Below are 17,727 nucleotides of genomic sequence, written 5' to 3'. Positions count from 1 at the left end.
TGGCTGATTTGAATTTTTCATCCAATAGGAATGCAACGGTACCCCATTGTAAAAGGGGTACCTTGCATTCAAGCTTCAGTGTGCAGAGGTCGATTGCATGGAGGACGTTCTGCTCTGGATGTCACCACCAGTCCTGGGCAGCGCCGCTCCGCACCACCGGGATGAAGATATAAGATGCCTCCGCAATGGAGGAAGATGTTGCCGCCAGGATGAAGACTTCTCGCCTCTGGGATCAAGATGGATGTCCGGACTTCAGGAACTGTGAGTAGATTTCCTGGGGTTAGTGTTTTTCTTGCCGATAATTTGTTTGGGTTATGGATTTAATTTCTCAGCGAAAAAAGCTGTTTTTATTTTAATCCCTCCTTTTATTGTTAATTGTGGACTTCCACATCTTGGGTATTAGATCCCATATGTAACATCTTGTGGACTCTCGCCACCTATATGAAAGAAAACATAATTTATATCTTACCTGATAAATTAATTTCTTTGATGGTGGCGAGAGTCCACGAGCCCCCACACGTTTGGGGTTAATTTTTGTTTAAGAACGTATTTTTTCCCTGCTCCTAATTTTGGCTTTTACTCTTCTAAACACCCCAACACTTGACTATACGTCAAATTAATATAAGAGTGAGGTGGGAGGGGTTTTATAGGCTTTTGGGGTTTGGGAAACATTGCCTCCTCCTGGTCGAAATGTGTATACCAATATGTAACAGCTCGTGGACTCTCGCCACCATGAAATAAATATATTTATCAAGTAAGATATAAATTATGTTATATAGCTTTAGCACAGGGACAATCTGATTGAATATGTAATGTATTTAAAAGGGTATGTTTTATTTGCAATAAACATTGCTTTAAAGTGCCATAAAACATGTTAAGATCTGTGCAAATCCTAAAAGGGCTAATTAAGTAAAAAATTGTTTGCATAAAAAATGTTTAAAAATTGCTGGCAAGAATTTTAAAATCATTTTCAAAAATAAGCAAAATTAGTTACATAACCATGCTGTCTGGAGTTGTCTGATCCCCCCCCCCCCCCTTTATCAGTGTTTAGCATCAGAAACAGGCATTGTATTTCAACTGAGTTCACAGCAGCTTATTTGCTTCTAGACATGCTCCAGCAGATAATGAGTGTGCACTTTCTGCATTCTATAAAATCAAATCTTATAGATACAGCCATAGAAGGAATTGTGTGGGGGAGTTAGAGCTGAACAATTTGGAAACTTAAAAGAAAGGGTTAATGGGGAGGCACTGCAGTATAAATTTGCAGGTAAAGTAATTAAAGTACATATTATTATATTTAGGGTGACCATATTACAGCTTTATAAAGGGACACATGAAAAATACATATATCAGGGCTGTTTAAAGAAATGTTTTGCATAATAACCCTGACATATGTATTTTTAATATGTGTCCCTTTTTAAAGCGGCAATATGGTCAGCCTAATTATATTTTGTCTCTGTCCCAACTTGTTTTATGCCCCTTTAATGTCATTTTAAAATAAAGTCACTCCTCCTCTAGGTCTGGTTGCTTCCATGTGATTTAACAAAAACAAAACAAAAGCTTATCTTTAACAGTGAGGCAATTTACCTTCAGTTACACTATCAGTACATTCCTTTGTATTAAGGGTGTGTCAGTTTCATAGCAGCTCAGAGCTGTGCCTGGTGCTTGTCAACAAAGTGTTTGGAGCCCTTTAACTTTAGCATTTAAATCTATTAGAGTATAGCTTCAAATAATTAGTTTGAATATAATTTATTCAATTTGACAATAAATGAAAAAACAATAGTGTTACTTGTTGTATCATTTACTATAGGGATGCAACACGGACCCCTGATCTTCTCTCTATGGACAGCAACCAAGATTTGACACCCATGAACCAGACAAGACCATCCACTTCTGGGGTAAGAAAACTGTTATATGTAACATTGATCAGTAATTTGTCATAAGGATGCTGAGCACTAGATTAAATAAAAACTGCAGTGATGGGCAACTGTTATACTTATTCACTTTTATAATTTTAATTGGACCTAGATTTTTTTTTTTATTCCACTATGAGTTTTTGAGAGAAATATAGTCTAGTTGAAGAGGAGAAATAATGAAGTGCAAGATTTTCTGTAGGGTAAAACAGAGTTTACTTGTTTTTTTTTTTGTTCTTTTATTTAGTTTAGTTTATAGGATGGGGCCAAATAAAAACCTGTTTAATAAATGCATAAGGGGCATCAGTTGCCCACCACTTAAAGGGATATTATAGTGAAAAAGAAATGACATGCTCTAATTTGTTAGAAATCATAATTTTATCACTGTGAAGACTGCAACTCTGTGTCTAACCCCTGCATAGATGTTAAATACATAGTTTAAAGCAACTCTCAGAGCAATTTCCTCTTTGGACCAGGAGTTCTCTGCAGCTCCTGAAATTAAACACCTAGAGGCCGATTTATCAAGAGCCGAATGGCTCCTGATGCCCCTGTTTCTGCGCGAGCCTTCAGGCTCGTCCGAAACAGCAGTTAAGAAGCAGCGGTCTTAAGATCACTGCTCCTTAACTCATCCACCGCCTCTGAGCGGCGAACAGCAATCAACCCGATCAAATACGATCGTGTTGATTGACACCCTCTGCGAATATGCAGGGGGCGGCATTGCACAATCACTTCACCAGAACTGCTTGTGCAATGTTAAATGCCGACAGAGTATGCTATCGGCATTCAGCAATCTCGGGCAGACATGATTCGCTACTGCAAATTTTGTCAGCCCGCCATTTGGTAAATCGGCCCCCTAGACTTGCAATTTGGAATATACTTTCGTTATTTATTTTGCCCCCATTTCTTTTAACTGTGAAAAAATTGTGTTTTTTTAATTCCCATCAGTTTCTTTAAAGAAATGGATGCTGCCATGTGGAAACCCCAGTCATTTAGGGGCATATAAAGTGTACAAATAATGGTTGCAAGCAATATAGCAATGTTTAAAGGAACTTTAAATCTTTTTAAGCATTTTAAATAGTTATGTTAACATTACTATTTTACATAAAGCCTTTTATTTGCCATTTTATCTATCCCTAATTATCTTCAGGAAATATCAGATCAGGGTTTTACTATAGCAGCATCCAGAAACTAAAACTTTTCCCTTCTTTCTTCAATATTTAAACAAATAACAATTAAAAATAACACATATGCATATTATTCACAAGATAGTATTTTCTTTGAACATATCATTCTATCTATAATTTGTTTACTGTTAGATGTCACTTTAACTGAATTGTTGTCTGAGTGAGTATAAATGAGCGGTGTACTGTAATATTGTCAGTAACAGTGATCACGCTGCGTTCACAGCTACTGAGACCTTGCGGTGAAGACTCGCATAAGTGAGCATGCAACCACAAATTTAAGAAGTAATTTCTGTTTCTTATCCTCAGAGGTGGTGGCAATAAATCAACCTGAACTTGCTTGCTCGAGGTGATTGAAAGACCTTGCTCTTGTGCAATGAATTGTGGTACAGCAGGGGTGGGATTGCACCAGAGACCTCTTGTGCAATCTTGAATATGTAGATGTATTTTTTTACTTTTATTAGTTATTAAAATGCAGAAAACGTGTAGATTATCATTTCTGTAAAATAAAGACATCACTTTATTTTAACAAAGTTATTCTAGGTTAAAAATCTTGCTCTTCTTATCTAAATCTACCGTGCTGAGGCTATTTAGGGTCAATTATATATAAGATAATAAATGGCAATTTCAGAGGCTTTAATGTCATTTAAAGGGATATGAAACCCACATTTTTTTCCGTAATTCAGATAGAGCATGCAATTTTAAGCAACTTTGTAATTTACTCCTATTATCAATTTTTCTTTGTTCTCTTAGTATTTTTATTTGAAAAATCAGGAATGTAAGTTAAGTAGCCGGCCCATTTTTGGTTCAGCACCTGGGTAGCTCTTGCTGATTGGTGGCTAAATGAGCTCCTCAATATTCTTGTTGGCTTTGTAACTTCAAAGAAATAAATGTGTCAATTACAACATAATTAGAATACACTGTACCTTATGTGGAAAGAGAATTCTAATAAATAACATACCTGGCTTGTGTTTCATGTAAAAATGTTTTAAAATAAACGTTGCAGAAAAAATGCTAGAACAGTTATTTTGCTGTCCTTTTAAATATAAAATCTGTAAAACTTTGATGTGCATTTATATAATACATTATCACTTTTCCCAATGGCTTTCTCAGACAGGGGTATGAGTGGAACTTATATGCACTGGTACAATGGCATTTTGGACAAGGTTGAGATCAGAGGGCTGTAACAGTGGGCTTGCCACGGTTGGGACCAGAAACCAAGACATTTGTCCTAGCCTGAGGAGCTGTGGATGAGAAAGCAGCAGACCACTCAACCCATGATAATCCCGAAAGATCTAAGACAGTGGGGAGGCCTATTGCTAATCACAAGAGCTTCCATAAGATGCTTTTTTACTGCCCCCTCTGATAAATTGAAGTGGAAGCCTAGATCCGTGATCTCCAGTCTATTTTTCTTTTGAATACTCTTGGGAGCTGATTTATCAAGCTAGGACGGACAGGGGCGTACATCTTCACCCCTGTCCATCCTAGCTCACCTCTGGTGGACAGCAATGCGCTGGTGGAATTTACCATTGTACAGGAGCGCTATATATATATATGCGTAGATTAGGGCATTCTGTTACAATTTGGTCTTTTGAGGAACAATACATGCAGAGGTTAAGGTATCGACATCTGTTCTTCTCCAGTTGGGAGAGAGGAGATCTGATGAAGCCTATATACTAATGACTAATGTATAGAGGGCTTCCAGTGACTCTGGTAAATCTATCTGTGACAGTTCATCCTTCAAGTCATCGGACAATCCTAAACGGAATTGATTCTGGAGAGAGATCTGGTTCCATTGGGAATCCTTAACCCACCTCTTAAACTGGGCTATGTAATCTTCGACTGGTCATCTCTGCTGTTTTAATGCCCTTAGTGCAGATTCTGCAGTGATTTGTTTAAATGGGTCCTCATAAAGAGAGGACATAGCCTTAAAAAATTCTTCCAGAGAATCTAGTATGGGATCTCCAGTTTCAAAATAGGAGTCTGCCCATGCCCTTGGCTCACCCCTGAGGTATGATATTACCGTTATTACTCTTTGGTGGTCAGTGGAGTACATTTTGGGTTTTAACTGGAATAACAGAAGGCAGGCATTTTTAAATTCCCTATACTCTGCCCTATTACCACTAAACTTTTCTGGGGGGACACTTGAGGCTCAGGTGGGTGTTCATTAACTTGTCTTTGTGCTATAGTATCACCGAGACGTGCTTTTAAATTCCGGTTCTCCAGTTGCAACTCTCTCAGTCCATGTTACAAAGTATCAACTCTTTGTGTGAGTACAGCAACATGGTTAGTCAAAATAAAAATAAAAGATCTTTTCTTTTCCCTTTCTTCTTCTCGTTTCTCTTTTGCTTTGCTTTTTCTCTATTAAATAAAATAAAGGGGTCACAACTTATAGGTTCAGAATAATTTATTCCTCTCGGTTTATTTTGATGGATTGCTAATGACTCATGTCTATTGGTACATATTTTTGTCATGAATGTATTTATATATATATATATATATATGTATCAGGGGAAACTTATCTTATATTGTTTTCTTTTTTTTTTATATATAAGATATGTATGAATATCTCGTCTATTTTGTATCCCTGCATTTTGGTCTATTCTTCTTATTTTTCTTACATTTCTGGACTAATATACATTAATATATTTATGATTTATGACCTTAATAAAAAGAAAATTGTAAAAACATGGTTAGTCAATTCAACTGGATCCATAAGGGCTTAGTGATTATGTTAAATCTGATTTAAGGATTAGACCTGCTAACAGTCTTGTGAATAAAGTGTGGATCACAGCTGTTGAATATAGGAATACTATAATATGTATAGCAAGATGGTAATGGTGTGACATGTAGTAGTAATATTACTCAACTTATGAGAAATAGATGACATGACCTGTCTTAGTATAGACAAAGGAATAATGTTAGTAAGAGTATAGAATAAACACAATACTAACACAGTATGGCAATAATCAGGAAAGGAACTCCAGATCGTTGCAAGGCTCAGAGGAAGTGTACTGTTAGCTACCAAAATCACTAAAGCAATGATAGTGAGGAGAGGAGGGGCTTATAAGGCGTCAGGGGAAGTTAGACAAGCCTCTTAAAGGGAAAAGCTATAAACATGACACTATCACATTTTAAGTTAATAAATTTTTTGAGAATGGATAAATTGTACTTTTAATATACTTTCTATGTAATGAAAATGAAAAAATAAGTCTGTGGTCTACTATTAAATACAGTAGCAAATGCACAGTAAATGTAACAGCAATAGCAGTAGATATTTTTCTGATAAATTAGAAATTTCTTCCATTTGTATCATGTGACAGCCATCAGCAAATCACAGACAATATACTGCACGTATACACTGTGAACTTTTGCTCATGCTCAGTAGGAGATGGTTACTCAGAAAGTGTGCTTAAAAAAAAGATTGGGCACAATTTGATAATAGAAGTAAATTGGAAAGTTGCTTAAAATATTGTGCTCTATGAATCATGAAAAAAGAAAAAAAGAAAATAATTCACTTAGGACATGAGTCGGATTATTAAATTGAGCTAAGTTTAATGTTTGTTTTTTCTGTTGTTATAGTTTACAGAACTTAATGTTAACTACACAGATCATTTATGGAACTCTAAATAAAACAAAGTTTCCACAAATGTCATCAATAAATTCATTTCTATTAAATATTTATATATTGTGCTCTATGAATGACGAAAAAGAAAGAACAGAATTCACTTTAGTGTCCCTTTTTAGGACATGAGTCAGAATATTAACCGCTTAACGCCATTAGGACGTTCCATGCCATCCTAAAGGCACTGGGCTGTAACGCTGTTACCTTTTTCCTTCCTAAGATAGGGAGAGTCCACGTCTTCATTCATTACTGTTGGGAAATACAACACTTGGCCACCAGGAGGAGGCAAAGACACCCCAGAGACACCCCAGTCAAAGGCTTAAATATCCCTCCCACTTCCTCATTACCCCAGTCATTCTTTGCCTTTCGTCACTTTAGGAGGTGGCAGAGAAGTGTCAGAAGATTCGGAGAGTCCTGAAAAGGGGTATCTGCCCTTTGAGATAGGACTGGAGTTTTAAGTAGTCATGTCTGCCCTTCCAGATAGGACTCAACAGCTCCTAAGCAATCAGTATTGACGAGTTTCACTGCCTGCTTTCTCTCACTCAACTCCATGTCAGGAGAGCTGCTATAAGACTGTCACACTTGAAAGGCTGTGTTCTGTTCCACAGCATGAATCCTGGAGGTAAGATTGTTTAAATTTTTACACATAAAACGATATAACAGGGGCACATTGGGGCTCCTTTATACCTTGATAGGAACCAGGGTTAATATCCTCTGAAGGGAGTTTATTGAACAGTTGGGGTTAATTAATCAGTGTATTAATTATTTACATGCTGATTTGTGTGATTTTTTTCCTGGGCTGATAGACTGTGTGTTTTTGGCTGGAACAAACAGGTTTAACTTTTAAGTTTTACTTTTGTTTTTGAAAGTGTTGCACAGCTCCTATTACTTGTGTTCTGTCGAGAACTCCAATTCCTCGAAATCTCCAATCTGACGTCACTTCCGGTGACCCTTCTATTTTCACCATCTGTTTTGCCTTTCTTGGGGGGGCGCACTGCATCCTCTGGCATACACCCCAAGTAAACCTTGGGGAATGAGGTTTTCAAGGGGGGCTTTGAAACCCCCAGGCGGAGGCAAAATAGATAGTGAATATAGGCGATCACAGTGCCCATCTGAAATGGAAACCTTTCTGAGAAAGATGTTTCAACATACAGGATTTTTTATCAACTGGCGGCTGCAGTTGCCATGGTTGCCGGAGCGGCTACCTACTGGTGCGACTCTTTGTCGGAACTTATTGCAGTGGAGTCTTCCCTTGAGGGTATTCAAGACAGAAAAAGTTCTGAGAATTGCTAATTCTTTTATCTGTGATGGGAACATGCAAATTATTTGCCTTAATGCAAAGGTCTCTGGCTTTGCAGTCCCAAGTATAGGTGTTGCTTCTTGTGCTCCTGGGTGCTGTGTTACTGAATAGCTGGATTGCTATACTGTTATTGAACTCTTCCTGTCTGACCACTCTGCTTAACCCCTGAGTTGTTGGATTGCTATACTGTTATTGAACTCTGCCTGTCTGACCACTCTGCTTAACCCCTGAATTGTTGGATTGCTATACTGTTACTGAACTCTGCCTGTCTGACCACTCTGCTTGCTTAACCCCTGAACTGCTGAATTGCCATACTGATATTGAACTCTGCCTGTTTGACCACTCTGCTTGCTTAATCCCTGAACTACTGGATTGCCATATTGTTGCCGAACTCTGCCTGTCTGACCATTCTATTGGTTTACCCCTGAACTGTTACACTGCTGGATTTCCTTTGATGCTGATACCTGCCTGTTCCTGCTCTTTCTATTGGTTCACCCCTGAACTGCTTTACTGCGGGATTGCCTTCCTGTTGCCTGTCAACCTGTCTTGACCATTCTCTGTCTTCTTCTTATTGCCCTGAAGGACTACCCTGTCTACCATGAGTAATGCTTACCTAATTTCACTAACTTACTCTGCTCTGGGATATTTCCTATCATTCCACTTGACACCGGGATAAGAAGACTACTGGCCAAGTTTGGTCTGAAAGAGAGATATCCCATGAGCATTACATACTGTTACCGGAGGCAAGGGTGCCTTCCTACCACAAGATAAGAAGAACAAGTCTAAGGGACGAAAATCTTCTAATTTTCGTTCCTTTCATTCTGACAAATCCCAACGACAACAATCCTCCAAGGCCGAGCAACCCTAGAGTACTTGGAAGCCGGCTCATTCCTGGAATAAATCTAAGTAGAATAAGAAGTCCGCCGAAAACAAATCGGCATGAAGAGGCGGCCCCCGATCCGGGATCAGATCATGTAGGGGACAGACTGTCTCTTTTTTCAGATGCCTGGTTCAAGGACATACAGGAGCCGTGGGTCCTGGAGGTGGTATCTCAGGGATACAAGATAGGCTGCAAATATCATCCTCCAAGGGGCAGATTCCTTCTCTCGAATCTGTCTACTAGACCAGAAAAGAGGGATGCCTTTCTAGTGTGTGTTCGTGATCTATTCTCCTTAGGAGTTGTTGTCCCGGTGCCTATCGAAGAATGAAGTTTGGGGTTTTATTCAAACCTTTTTGTGGTCCCAAAGAAGGAGGGATCTTTTCTCCCAATTCTGGACCTAAAGTGCTTAAACAAATTTCTCAGTGTCCCTTCCTTCAAGATGGAGATGATAAGGTCCATCCTTCCTTTAATTCCAGTTTATGACCAAAAGCAGCCAAAAAAGAAAAAAGGTGAGTCGGGGGCCACAGGTTCAGAAGTAATGTATTGTATGGCATTAAACGTTATGTTTTAATTTCTGAACCTGTGGACCCGACTCGCCTTTTTTCTTTTTTGGCTGCTTTTGATATTTTAGCAGACTTACAGAGGTCTGCAGGCGGTTTGCGGGGAGCGCCGATTTCGGCTGCTGTGTAAGGAGCTGTTTGCATTGGTCACACCTGGTGGAGACGTGGAGGCAAGGGGAGGAGACTCTTGAAGAGGAAACAGACCAGGACAGTTTGTACAGCATTAGCAGAAGACGACCGGTGGATTAAGGTACTGTGTTCCCTTAAAAGAATATCCATCTGTATTGCAATATACCCCTTTGCTGACTTTCCTGTTATTGATGAACACTGTTTGAGCGCTATAATAGGGAGTGTTTGAAAAGTGCAGTTTATGACCACTATAGATCTGAAGGACGCTTACCTTCATGTTCCAATCCACAGGGAACACTTTCATTTCCTGGGGTTTGCATTCCTGGACCAGCACTTCCAGTTCATTGCCCTTCCGTTTGGCCTAGCTACTGCTCCAAGAACCTTTACGAAGGTTCTGGGGGTTCTTCTAGCCGTTGCCAGAACTCAGCGTATTGCAGTAGCCCCCTACTTGGACGATATTCTGGTGCAAGCGCCATCCTTTCATCTTGCGGAAGAATTCTCGGAGTCCCTTCTCAGTCTTTTTCAATTACATGGATGGAAGATAACTTGGAAAAAAGTTCTCTTATCCCAAGTACCAGGGTGAAATTCCTGGGTACTATAATAGACTCCATATCCATGAGGATATTTCTAACAGACCAGAGATGTTGCAAGCTAACTTTGCCATGTCCTGCCCTCTGGACCTCTTTGAGTTCCTCTATGGCTCAGTGTATGGAGGTGATTGGTCTCATGGTGTCCTGCACGGACATCATTCCTTTTGCCAGGTTCTGTCTCAGACCTTTACAACTGTGCATGCTGAGGCAGTGGAACGGCGATCATTCAGATCTGTCTCAACAGATTGTATTAGACAGCCGGTCGAGAGAATCGCTCTCTTGGTGGATCTGTCCCGAGGACATGCTTCTTGAGACCATCCTGGGAGATTGTGACTACGGATGCAAGCCTATCCGGATGGGGAGCTGTTTGGGGTGCCAGGAAGGCACGGGGGTTGTGGACTCAGGAGGACTCCTCCCTCCCGATCAATATTTTGGAACTATGGCAATTTTCAAGGCCTTGAAGGCTTGGCCACTTCTGGGTTTGTCCCAGTTTATCAGATTCCAATCAGACAATATAACCTCAGTGGCTTACATCAACCATCAGGGGGGAACGAGAAGTTCCTTGGCGATGAAGGAAGTATCTCAGAATCTGGAGTGGGCCCACCGCTGTTCACTGTCAGCAATCCACATTTCAGGTGTGGACAACTGGGAGGCGTATTTTCTTTTAGCAGGCAATCCTTCCATCCAGGGGAATGGTCTCTCCATCCCAAGGTGTTTGCAGAGATATGCAGCAAGTAGTGGACGCCGGAGATAGATCTCAAAATCAAGGTACGGGTCGAGGTCGAGGGATCCCCAAGCGGATCTAATAGATGCACTAGCAGTGCCCTGGAGGTTCAAACTCATGTATCTTTTTTCTCCATTACCGCTTCTTCCTCAAGTGGTGGCCCGCATCAAGCAGGAGCGGGTATCAGTAATCCTGATTGCTCCTTCATGGCTGCGAAGTACATGGTTCGCAGATCTAGTGGGGATGTCATCATCTCCTCCGTGAAAGTTACCTTGTCGCAGAGACCTGCTGATACAAGGTCCATTTGTTCATCAAAATCTAGATTCTCTTAGGCTAACTGCGTGGAGATTGAACGCTTAATCTTAGCCAAGAGAGGTTTCTCTGAGAGTGTCTTTGATACTCTTATTCAAGCTCGTAAACCAGTTACTCAGTTTATCTACCACAAGGTGTGGAGGGCCTTTCTGCTAGTTCCCTAAGGGGACAGATTTTGGCCCTGTCGCTTTTATTGCACAAGAGACTGGCTGATCTTCCAGACGTGCAGTCCTTTGTTAAGGCTCTGAATAGGATCAGACCTGTGTTTAGATCTGGGGCTCCTCCTTGGAGCCTAAATCTTGTTCTTCGGGTTTTGCAACAGGTTCCGTTTGAGCCTCTGCATTCTGTTGACATTAAATTGTTATCTTGGAAGGTGCTCTTTTTATTGGCTATTGCCTCTGCATGCAGAGTTTCTGAGATGTCTGCTTTGCAATGTGAGCCCCTTATCTGATTTTTTCATGCAGATAAGGCAGTTTTACGTACTACATTAGGTTTTATTCCTAAGGTTGTGTCAGATCGCAACATCAATCAGGAGATTGTGGTTCTTTCCTTGTGTCCTAATCCTCCTTCATTGAAGGAACGCTTACTTCACAATTTGTATGTGGTTTGTGCCTTGAAGTTCTATCTTCAGGCTACTAAGGAGTTTAGACAATCTTCCTCTTTGTTTGTTGTGTATTCGGGAAAGCGTAAGGTGCAGAAGGCTACTTCGACTTCCCTATCTTTTTGGCTAAGGAGTGTCATCCGCTTAGTTTACGAGACAGCAGGACATCGTCCTCCTGAGAGGATAAAGGCTTATTCCACTAGAGCAGTGACTTCCTCTAGGACCTTTAAGAACGAGGCCTCTATGGATCAGATTTGTAGGGCAGCTACCTGGTCCTCCTTACATACTTTTTCAAAATTTTACAAGTTTGATGTTTTTGCTTCGGCTGAAGCAGCTTTCGGGAGAAAAATTTTGCAGGCTGTGGTGCCCTCAGAATAGGGTTCATTACTTCCTTTTTGTTCCCTCCTGTTATTCATTCAGTGTCCTCTGGAACTTGGGTATAGTTTTCCCAACAGAAATTAAGCCGTGGACTCTCCCTATCTTAGGAAGGAAAACATAATTTATCCTTACCAGATAAATTCCTTTCCTTCCGGATAGGGAGAGTTCACAGCCCCCACCCGTTTTTTCTTGTCTATGGGCGGTCCCCTGTTATTTATTTTATTCTTCTGGCACCATTTATACCCTAATGTTTCTCCTACTTTTCCTTGTTCCCTCGGCAGAATGACTGGGGTAATGAGGAAGTGGGAGGGATATTTAAGTCTTTCCCAATAGTAAGGAATGAAGCTGTGGACTCTTCCTATCCGGAAGGAAATTAATTTATCTGGTAAGCATAAATTATGTTTTTGGCGTCCTGGACCCTCTTGCTTTGACGAAGTTCAAGATCTGCCTGGGGGACTTGTCTAGCATCGTAGGTAGTCCTCCAGGATCCAATCCCAGAATTGGAATTACGTGATCACGGATGCGATACCTTTTTCCTTGTTATGTTTGCGTCAGAACTTTGTTCCAATTGTTAACATTTGCCCCTGTCATGAAGGGATTAAATTGAGCTACGTTTTTAATGTCTGTTTTTTCTGTTGTTACTGTTTACAGTTGATAGAACTTCATGTTTACTACGTTCCGGATAATTTATGGAACTCCAAATTAAACAAGGTTTCCACAGATGTCATCAATAAATTCATTTCGATTGGATTTATAAGGTAAGACGCATTTTCTAAAACTACTTTTAAAATATAATGCATAAGTGAGATAACACATTTTGTGCATCACACACAGTGTGAATGTAATATACATGCAATATGAACATAATATTTAGCAGCACCTCATATATGGGTAATACATTAGTTTACGAGTAGTTACAAAAACAAATTTAAAATAGTTTTTTTTCCTTTGCCACCAAAGAAGCCAGAATTCAGAAGACCCTGCAAAATGCTACACAGTGATAGCCAAATTCTTAATACATATGGGCACAGTTAAATTACACAAAGGAGACAAAGTATAGGGGCTTACAGCACTATTCCCTACTGATAAAATATGGCTTTTATTTATAAATTAAAATAATTAACAGAAGGTAATATAACATCTAATCACCCTGCTCACATACCACCCTCCCACTGCGTAAGGATACATAGTACTGAAAAAAGCAGAGTGAATAAGAAAACAAACAGAAAAGGTTAAAAAAGAAAGCATCACATTAATCCCAAAGAGTCCTGGCCGATATACAGTACTGGAACCTCAACATCAGGTGGGATAGTGGATTTTGTGAGGCAAAAATAAAAATACCAAAATGTTAAAATTGTACTCTATAATATGGATAATAGAAAAAGTTTGAGTACAATATCCTTATAGGGATATGAAACAGTCTGTTACATTGTTTTAACAAAATAGCACTACGCAGTGGCTTATACTTAATAGAAACCATTGCAATATGTATTATTCATCTATTCAAATGGATTTTACCATTTATTTATTTTTTTACTTAATTTGTGCAATGTCCATTACTTCCTGTCACCGCCAAACACAGAGCTTATCTAGCTTGATGTCATAAATCTTCTAGAGTTGTTTAGTGTTAAGCAAATAGACTAGATAAACAGGGAGTAAGAGTTGCTCATGCTTATAACTGCCAGAATTAACTCAGAAATATTCCACACTTTTTACACTTGGGGAGGGGCTACAGTAAGAAATTCTAAGTGCTAATTTGCAAAAAAAAAGTTAGTTGTTTGCTGTTTTATTACACAAACTTTCTTTTTATCTTTACTTTGATTTAACATATTTGTTTTTACCAAAGGAACACTTAATATCCCTTTAAAGGGACAGTCTACCCCAAACATTTTATTGTTTAAAAAGATAGATGATGCCTTTATTTACCATTTCCCAGTTTTGCATAACCAACATGGTTATATTAATATACTTTTTACCTGTGTGATTACCTTGTAGCTAAGCATCTTCTGACAGCCCCCTGATCACATGACTTTTAATTTATTATCTATTGACTTGCATTTTATCCCATTAGTGCAGTGTCTGCCACAACCCACGGCGTTAGCACTATGTTATCTATATGGCTCACATGAACTAGCACTCCCCTGTTGTGAGGTTTAAATGTTATAAAGAATATTAATATAACAATGTTGGTTGTGCAAAGCTGGGGAGTAAAGGCGTTATCTATCTTTTTAAACAATAACAATTCTGGTGTATACTGTCCCTTTACGTCTTAAACCCTTGCAGAGAAACACCAACATCCTGGCACCAAAATGTCCAACCATGGTCCTGGACTGACCTAAATCTGTCCTGAGTGACCTGGCAACACCCCAGTATGCCAAGGCATGCCCCCAAATCACAAAGACTCCGCCCACACACCCTCCCAGGCCCAATAGCTTAGCTGTGAAATACCATAGTAGTGAATTCCAAAACTAGATTACCCTTCTTTTAATATTCACTTGAATTATGTGCATAGAACAGGACATATTTTAATTTAACAATGAAAAAATATAAAGTATGGAAACAATATTTTTTTTTAGATAATAAACTTTGTTTTTAAGGGTGTCACCTGAAATGAGACTACGAACATTAAGAGAGAGGCTTGGGGAATTCCTGGGGGATGATGTTGTTATTGATAAATTTGTGTTCCTGAAATGCGTTGGAAGAAGCCTGGCAGTTGTAAGTTATTTTTATTTGTCTTCTTTTTATAAAGTAATTATGAACACTAACTTCTGATCTATTATGCTTCCTTATTGTTTGAAACAATCTACACAAGTCTAAAACCATTGGTGTATTTTTATTGGTTATTTAATAAAAATAAATGCACATCAAGCAAATTTGAAAATAGGCATTATTTGGTGATGACTAAGGGCCTATAGTAGTCCTATAGTAGGCCCAAAACATTGTGCAACAATAAAGGTAATTTTTAAAGAAGCAAGGCTGGAACGATACTTTATTTTAATGTAGAATTGTTTGTTGTTCCGTGCATGCAGAGAGACAAGGTGCTGTTTTCCAACCTTTTATTTCATTATTTGGTGATGTCAGCAAGCCAGCCTTGTTATTATAGATGATTTTTAATTGAGATTATTAAGTCACTGCATATGTTATACATGGGCAAATACCTCCCAAGTGTCCCAGAATCCTCTGGACTGTCTGGGACACTAAATCGCTAAATATCTTATAATTACAAGACATTTCTATTGTCTTGCTATAGCATAACATTTTTGCCAAGTTTAAACATAATTTAAAAAAGGAGCAGGAGCATGCATGGGGCGGGCGGGGGAAGAGGGCGGGTGGGAATGCTGCACTACAGGAAAAAAAAATGGAGAGCGGCAGGGAAGGGGAAGGAGGGAGGGAGAGGGGATCCAAGTGGATGGGGATTTTGCTCCGTGTACACGGGCTTTAGGACTAGTATACATATAATATATATATATATATATATATATATATATATATACAGACAGTATCTCACAAAAGTGAGTACACCCCTCACATTTTTGTAAATATTTTATTATATCTTTTCATGTGACAACACTGAAGAAATGACAATTTGCTACAATGTAAAGTAGTGAGTGTACATCCTGTATAACAGTGTAAATTTGCTGTCCCCTCAAAATAACTCAACACACAGCCATTAATGTCTAAACCATTGGCAACAAAAGTAAGTACACCCCTAAGTGGAAATGTCCACATTGGGCCCAAAGTGGCAAGATTTTGTGTGGCCAACATTATTTTCCAGCACTGCCTTAATCTTCTTGGGCATGGAGTTCACCAGAGCTTCACAGGTTGCCACTGGAGTCCTCTTCCACTCCTCCATGGCGATATCACAGAGCTGGTGGATGTTAGAGACCTTGTGCTCCTCCACCTTCCGTTTGATGATGCCCCACAGATGCTCAATAGGGTTTAGGTCTGGAGACATGCTTGGTCAGTCCATTACCTTTACCCTCAGCTTCTTTAGAAAGGCAGTGGTCGTCTTGGAGGTGTGTTTGAGGTCGTTATCATGTTGGAATACTGCCCTTCGGCCCAGTCACCGAAGGGAGGGTGATCATGCTCTGCTTCAGTATGTCACAGTACATGTTGGCATTCATTGTTCCCTCAATGAACTGTAGCTCCTCAGTGCTTGACTGTAGGCAAGACACACTTGTCTTTGTACTCCTTACCTGGTTACCGCCAAACACGCTTGACACCATCTGAACCAAATAAGTTTATCTTGGTCTCATCGGACCACAGGACATGGTTCCAGTAATCCATGTCCTTAGTGTGCTTGTCTTCAGCAAACTGTTTGCAGGCTTTCTTGTGCATCATCTTTAGAAGAGGCTTCCTTCTGGGACAACAGTCATGCAGACCGATTTGATGCAGTGTGTGGTGTATGGTCTGAGCACTGACAGGCTGTCCCCCCACCCCTTCAACCTCTGCAGCAATGCTGGCAGCACTCATACCTCTATTTCCCAAAGACAACCTTTGGATATGACGCTGAACACGTGCACTCAACTTCTTTGGTCGACCATGGCGAGGCCTGTTCTGAGTGGAACCTGTCCTGTGAAACCGCTGTATGATCTTGCCCACTGTGCTACAGCTCAGTTTCTGGGTCTTGGCAATCCTCTTATAGCCTAGGCCATCTTTATGTAGAGCAACAATTCTTTTTTTCATATCCTCAGAGAGTTCTTTGCCATGATGTGCCATGTTGAACTTCCAGTGACCATTATGAGAGAGCGTGAGAGCGATAACACTAAATTTAACACACCTGCTCCCCATTCACACCTGAGACCTTGTAACACTAACGAGTCACATGACACCGGGGAGGGAAAATGGCTAATTAGGCCCAATTCGGACATTTTCACTTAGGGGTGTACTCACTTTTGTTGTCAACGGTTTAGACATTAATGGCTGTGTGTTGAGGTATTTTGAGGGGACAGTAAATTTACACTGTTATACAGGCTGTACACTCACTACTTTACATTGTAGCAAAGTGTCATTTCTTCAGTGTTGTCACATGAAAAGATATAATAAAATATTTACAAAAATGTGAGGGGTGACTTACTTTTGTGATATATATATATTTAACACCTGAGACCTCATATCTTTGAGCCTTTATTTTTTTTGTGCAATATGTTTTTAAAAATAATTTTTATTAGATTGTGTTATTATGAGTTTAACTGTACTTTTATATGTAATTTTGATTTGTAACAGTTTTTGATTGTAACAGTTAACCAAAACTCTGAGGTCACGCTAACCTGTTGTGCATTACTTTCAATTGTGCTCAATCGATCGCCTTTACTTTCAACTTGTAATACGTGTGCTACTTCCAACACCTTGGCGCGCCACTCATAATCTGGCCCTCAGTCTTTTAAATGGACGCAAAACACCTTGTAATTACAATAATTTTCTGCAGTTGTGCAATAAATTAATGTATTAGGTGAGCTTGCAACTTGAATTGAATGCATTAACTACTTGTTTACTGCAAATGTTTTTTAATAACCAAATTCCTCCCACCAGAT

At 39.5% G+C, this 17,727-nt stretch overlaps 1 protein-coding gene across 1 annotated transcript in view; it reads left to right on the top strand.

The window, feature by feature from the left end:
• The first annotated feature begins 1,658 nt into the window (after positions 1-1,658).
• The window catches only part of SPATA1 (spermatogenesis associated 1), a 78,963-nt gene continuing 62,894 nt past the window's right edge, over positions 1,659-17,727 (top strand). The window contains exons 1-3 of the mRNA XM_053693181.1: positions 1,659-1,898; positions 12,845-12,951; positions 14,791-14,908. Of these exons, the coding sequence (XP_053549156.1) occupies positions 1,842-1,898; positions 12,845-12,951; positions 14,791-14,908 (282 nt within the window). The 5' untranslated portion in view covers positions 1,659-1,841. The remainder of the gene's footprint in view (positions 1,899-12,844; positions 12,952-14,790; positions 14,909-17,727) is intronic.

Source organism: Bombina bombina, chromosome 10, assembly GCF_027579735.1.
Source record: "Bombina bombina isolate aBomBom1 chromosome 10, aBomBom1.pri, whole genome shotgun sequence".
Lineage (NCBI taxonomy): Eukaryota > Metazoa > Chordata > Amphibia > Anura > Bombinatoridae > Bombina > Bombina bombina.
The sequence above is the reverse complement of the archived record's forward strand: the minus strand, read 5'-3'. Positions and strand labels throughout refer to the sequence as shown.